The 6,000-nt window shown below is 37.9% G+C and overlaps 1 protein-coding gene across 3 annotated transcripts in view; it reads left to right on the forward strand.

Annotated features, from left to right (window-relative positions):
* The window catches only part of exd3 (exonuclease 3'-5' domain containing 3), a 50,995-nt gene extending 45,271 nt beyond the window's left edge, over nucleotides 1–5,724 (forward strand). For all 3 annotated transcript variants that reach the window (XM_042732241.1, XM_042732243.1, XM_042732242.1), the window contains exons 19-20: nucleotides 4,525–4,591; nucleotides 4,787–5,724. In XM_042732241.1, coding sequence (XP_042588175.1) covers nucleotides 4,525–4,591; nucleotides 4,787–5,124 — 405 coding nt within the window. In that variant the 3' untranslated portion in view covers nucleotides 5,125–5,724. The remainder of the gene's footprint in view (nucleotides 1–4,524; nucleotides 4,592–4,786) is intronic.
* Nucleotides 5,725–6,000: the final 276 nt, after the last annotated feature.

The raw sequence follows: 6,000 nt of genomic DNA on the forward strand, positions 1-6,000 counted from the left end.
TTTTAAAAGAGTTAAACAATTTATATTTTATTTTAATGGCAAACTGCAGAAAGACCTTTAAAGCATATTTATTTCATTGAATCACAGGATTTGTGATTTGATAATCACACTAGGTCACACTGCAATGTTAGTTTTATTAAGTATGCATGTAGCCTTAATCTATTCTCAAAAACTTGCAAAATTTTCAAGTATTCATTTCCTTTTCCAGACCACATTCAGTCATGTCCATACCACAAACGGAGCAGGACGAGTTAAACACTCCAGAGTTTCCTAAGCGTGTCCTAACCAGCTGCAATAGAATATATCTCTTCATCAGTTGTTTTCCCAATCGACTGGGGGACGTTTTATCCCTGGCTTGCCCACTGGTGCAAAACCCCACTCAAAATCTGCATCATACTGAAGTATATACACTAGTGATGCCTACCTAACTACAGGTTGTTGTACAGAAATGTGACTGTGAGCAGGAAAGCACTATGGGCTGACGATCATGGGTAAGATCATAGCAGCAGCACATATGAAATATGTGCCATAGGGTTTGGTCTGGTCACGCCTCGCAGGTTTAGAAGCAAAACTCTCACATGTGGTTTTGGAGGCAAACACAGATGGAGAAAAGAGCGTGAGTGTGAAGAGTTGGCGGAGCAGGTTTTGACTTGCTTTTGCCTGGGAAACACAGGAGTTGGGTAAATAGTTGCCGGTGTGTTTTGCGCCGCTCAGCCAGCGCAGTGTGTGGGAAGAGATCAGTCAAGGTGGAATAGAGAGAGCGTGAGAGTGAGCAGACAGGGTTTGCAAAGGGGACACACACACACAACATTTCACAGCACCTTGTGTTTGTGTGTGTGTGTGTATGCGTATGCAAAATCATATATAGTTTAAACTGAATTCTGAATGGATTCAGTATTAAATCTGAATGTTTATGAATAGATATCATATACACTACCTGTCAAAAGTTTGGAATTATGATGTTTTTGTAATGTTTTGCCTCTTATTTTGTTCATGGGTTGTTTTTTTTTTTTTATTTTAGGAGAATATTGTGAAAATATTATTATTTTGTGATATTTTTTTATTTTAAAATATTTTTTTATTATTTTTTTTTTTGTTAAGGAGTTTTCAGCATCATTACTCCAGTCTTTAGTGTCACATGATCCTCCAGAAATCGTAATAATATGCTGATTTTATTATGAATTATTATTGGTGGTCAGTTGTTAATTATTATTCTTATCACTGACCATTTGCTTAATATTTTTGTGGAAGCTGGTGCTTTTTTCACCAGTTCAGAAAAAAAGAATATCATTTATTTGAAATAGAAATCTTTTGTAATGTATCATCACTTTTGTCACTTTTGATCAATTTAATGTTTACTTGCTGAATATTTATTTTCTTGAGCATCAAATCAGCATATTAGAATGATTTCTGAAGATCATGTTACACTGAAGACTGGAGTTTTGATGCTGAAAATTCAGCTCTTCATCACAGGAATAAATTACATTTTAAAATATATTCAAATAGAAAACAGTTATTTTAAATTGTAATAATATTTCACAGTATTACTGTTTTTACTGTAATTGTGGCCAAATAAAGCAGCTTTGGTGAGCATAAGATATTTCTTTCAAAAATATTTAAAAGTATTCCAAATATTTTGGTCATTTGTGTATATTTATTAACATGTATTTATCTTCATGTTGTTCCATACCCATATTCTATATTTAAAAGGAGAAATGTTGTGTTCATGCTGCTCTGTGTTTTAAGGTTTCTTCAGTCATATAATAGTTGTTAACTTGAATTTGGCTCTGTTCCTCACAGAAACCTATATGGAATATAGCATATGAGTTATGTAGACTTATATTTTTGGTCCTTGTTGGAACTTGACAGTCATGTACTATTATGATATTGTTTACTTCCAGATTTACACCTTTAGAAGAAATGAAAGCATGAGTGAGTAAATGGGACAAAATGTCACTATTCCTTTAAACCGAGCAGTCTTATGATTTCAGTTTCAGTTTGTGTGAGAAGCATTCCAGTCTGATGAGTTGTCAGTGTCCTGTTAAGGTGTTGCGTTCAGCGTGAGTCTCAGTCTGGCTGGTGTTGCTGAGGTCAGTGACGAGGCTTTTAGCACCTGTGTGTTGTCTGAAAGGGTAGGAATCAGTTCCTCGCCGAGGATGAGACAGAAGCCACACTGAGGTGTGAAATCAAGAGAGGCGACGAAAACGTCTAACCTCACACCTAGCCTGCGTCACTGGAGCCCTGCGTGTGTGTACGTGCGTGTGTATGTGCGTGTGTGTGTGTGTGTGTGTGAGTGTATGAGCATGCTTGTGTAAGTGCGCGTGTGTATGTGTGTGTGGGAGTGTGCATGAGTGTGTGTGTGGGAGTGTGTGTTTGTGGTAGTGCGTGAGCGTGCGTGGGTGTGTGTGTGAGTGAGTGTGTGTGTGTGTGTGTGTATGTGGTAGTGCGTGAGTGTGTGTGTGTGTGTGTGTGTGAGTGTGTGTGTGTGTGTATGGGGGAGTGTAGTGTGTGTGTGTGTGTGTGTGTGTGTGTGTATGTGGTAGTGTGTGAGTGAGTGTGTGTGTGTATGGGGGAGTGAGTGCGTGAGTGTGTATGTGTGTGTATGTGGTTGTGTGTGTGAGTGGGAGTGTGTGGGAGTGTGTGTGAGTGGGAGTGTGTGTTTGTGGTAGTGCGTGAGCGTGCGTGAGTGTGTGTGGGAGTGAGTGCGTGTGTGTGTGTATGTGGTAGTGCGTGAGCGTGTGTGAGTGAGTGAGTGTGTGTGTGTATGGGGGAGTGTGAGTGTGTGTGTGTGAGAGTGTGTGAGTGAGTGCGTGAGTGTGTATGTGTGGTAGTGCGTGAGTGTGTGTGTGTGAGAGTGTGTGAGTGAGTGCGTGAGTGTGTATGTGTGTGTGTATGTGGGAGTGTGTGAGTGAGTGTGTGTGTGTGTGTATGGGGGAGTGTGTGTGTGTGTGGGAGTGTGTGAGTGAGTGTGTGTGTGTATGGGGGAGTGTGAGTGTGTGTGGGAGTGTGTGAGTGAGTGAGTGTGTATGTGTGTATATGTGGTTGTGTGTGAGTGAGTGTGTGTGTGTGTGTATGGGGGAGTGTGAGTGTGCGTGTGTGAGAGTGTGTGAGTGAGTGCGTGAGTGTGTATGTGTGTGTGTGTGTGTATGTGGTTGTGCGTGAGTGTGTGTGTGTGTGTGTATGGGAGTTCATGTGAGTGAGTGTGTGTGAGCGTGTGTGTATGTGAGAGTACGTGTGAGCGAGTGTGTGTGTGAGTGCGTGCGTGAGTGTGTGTGTGTGTGTGTGTGTGAGTGCGTAAGTGTGTTTGTGTTTGTTTGTGACATATCAGGACACAACTTTGTATATATGACATGGGTATGTCACAGTATTACAGGAGAGAGGGTGACTTATGAGGACATGATGTCCCCATTTGTCAAAACGCTTATAAACCATACAGTATTAGTGTTTTTTTGTGAAGTGTAAAAAATGCACAAAGTTTCCTGTAAGGGGTACTAGGGGTTAGGGTGTAGGGGTTGGTGTAGGGCGATAGAATATACAGTTCGTACAGTATAAAAACCATTACACCTATGGGATGTCCCCACTTTTCACCAAAAACAAACAGTGTAAGTGCGTGAGTGTGTGTGTGTGTGTGTGTGTGTGAGAGAGAGAGAGTACGTGAGTGTGTGTGTGTGCGCACATTAGAGAGTTTAGCATGGGAACTGCTAGACTATTTGAAATGTATAGTTTGAGTCTAGTTTGCAACCTACCATTACTGCTGTATATATACAGTACAAGTCAAAAGTTTGGGTTCAGTAAGATTTATTTTTAAAGAAATATTTTTATTCTGCAAGAACACATTAATTTGTTCAAAAATTAAAGACATTTATAAAGTTTAAAAAAAAAGTTATTTCCATTCATCAAAGGAAAAATCTTGCAGTTTCCACAAACATACGAAGCAGCACATCTGTTTTCAACATGAATAAATGTTTCTTGAGCAGCAAATCAGCATATTAGACTGATTTCTGAAGGGTCATGTGACACTGAAGACTGGAGTAATGATGCTGAAAATCACAGGAATAAATTACATTTGAACAGATTCAGATGGAAAACAGTACCTTTAAAAACCCCAAACATTTGAACGCTATTATATGTATGAATATGTTTAGCTATTTGTATGTGCTGTTAATGGATACATATGGTCATATAGTCAAGGAAAATCATATGTTGCATATATGTGAACTTGTAAAAATTTTAATAATTAGCATATTTACCATATATTTTCCATAAAAACCACAATACTAGTAGTTATTTTGAAGTTTTGATGATGACTAAATTATTACTAAAAAAAATAATTAAGTAGGCTATAAACAGTATTAAAGCTATTTAGAAGTTGCGTGAATATTCTGCCTGTATTATATATCAATAGATAATAAAAGATTTTATTATCTAACACTTGGTTTAACATCTTGCTGCTGAATCTATTTACTCGGTCACCTCTCATGTTTTATTACATACTAATGTGTTTTTTCTGTCACCTTTTTCTAGGCTTGCAACTGTAACGAGTACTTGAAGCTGTCCAGAGAGGATATGACCCGCATGATGAAAGAGAGAGGTTGCCACTTCTTTTCCATTTGTTTCCCATGTCAATACAGCACATATTTGAATGTATTGTTACTGTACAGATTTTCATTTTAATTAGCATTTACTTTTAACAGTATTTTGCCTAAATCCTTGGTTTCGTCAGCAGCATCATTTTACATAAAGCTGCCTGCTTCCTTGCTTCTATTTGCCTTTTCTTTCCCTTAAGGTCTCCTTCAAGACATCGTGTCTAAGCGGGATGACTGCGAGCCGCAGGATGAAACACAAGCTGAATACAATAGCTGTAGGCCCCCAGAGGGCCCCGAGTTCACCCCTCACTGCCGCTGGGCCCCACGTACCGCCCTGGACCCCCAGACCTTCAGATTCCCCAGCGGGGCCGAAGTTCAGCTGGAGACCGTGCCCCCAGGCCTCCTGCCCCGGATTCCAGTGTACTTCATCTGCACCGGCTGTGGAAAGGTGTTCTGGGAGGGGACGCACTTTGACCGGGTGCTGTCGCAGTTCCAAGAGGTCCTGCACGTCAGAGAAGACGCAGCGACTAAAGCTTGAGATCGACAGAGAAACTCCAGGTGTAATGAACTCTTGCTGTTGCCTTGCTTTTTTTTTTTTTTTCCATGCATCTGATTTTTTTAAATTCTTTTTTATGGAGGTATTTTTATTTGCTACACTGTGTCATAGTAACCTCTGGGAAGATTCAACTGTTAACTGTTAAATTGTCCTGTGTACATTTGGTTTCCACAATGTAATTATATACTTGATGCTATAAAAATGTTTACAAACCTCCTGAAATCAGAAAAAAAAAACTTTTTAATAACACTTTATGAAATGATTAGTCATAAATTGTTATTAAAAACAGGATTTATATTGGACTAACACCATAAAATGACAAGTCTTTCATTTTCATTTTTGCACAATATCTTGAGACATTTGTTATTCTGTTTTGTTTTTGTTTTTAACTAATATGTAATTAATGCTGTAAAATCTCCTAAAATTGTTCGTAAATCATAAGTGTTAACTGTTTTAACAACACTTTATGAAAAGATTGGACACAAATTGTTATTAAAAACAGGATTTACATTGGTTTAATCCCACAAAATTCATTTTATTTATTTTACTTTTTGCACAAAAATAAAGTACTCTTTTTATTTATTTATTAATTTTTTTACTTGGATTTAAGTTTGTTTTACACAGTAATATACGTAATTCCATAAAATGTTTTCATTAACCCCCCAAAATGACATAAAATTCATTTAATTTTCATTTTTGCACGTTTTTTTTTCTTGTTTAGCTATTTTTTACTGTATATTTAAAAAAAAAAAAAATTTTTAAGATTTCAATTTGTTTTACACACAAAAATATACTTAATGCCATAAATTGTTTACAAACCTGTGTTAACAACACTTTATGAACAGATTCCCACAATAT

The sequence above is a fragment of the Cyprinus carpio genome, chromosome B10, assembly GCF_018340385.1.
Source record: "Cyprinus carpio isolate SPL01 chromosome B10, ASM1834038v1, whole genome shotgun sequence".
Classification (NCBI taxonomy): Eukaryota; Metazoa; Chordata; class Actinopteri; order Cypriniformes; family Cyprinidae; genus Cyprinus; species Cyprinus carpio.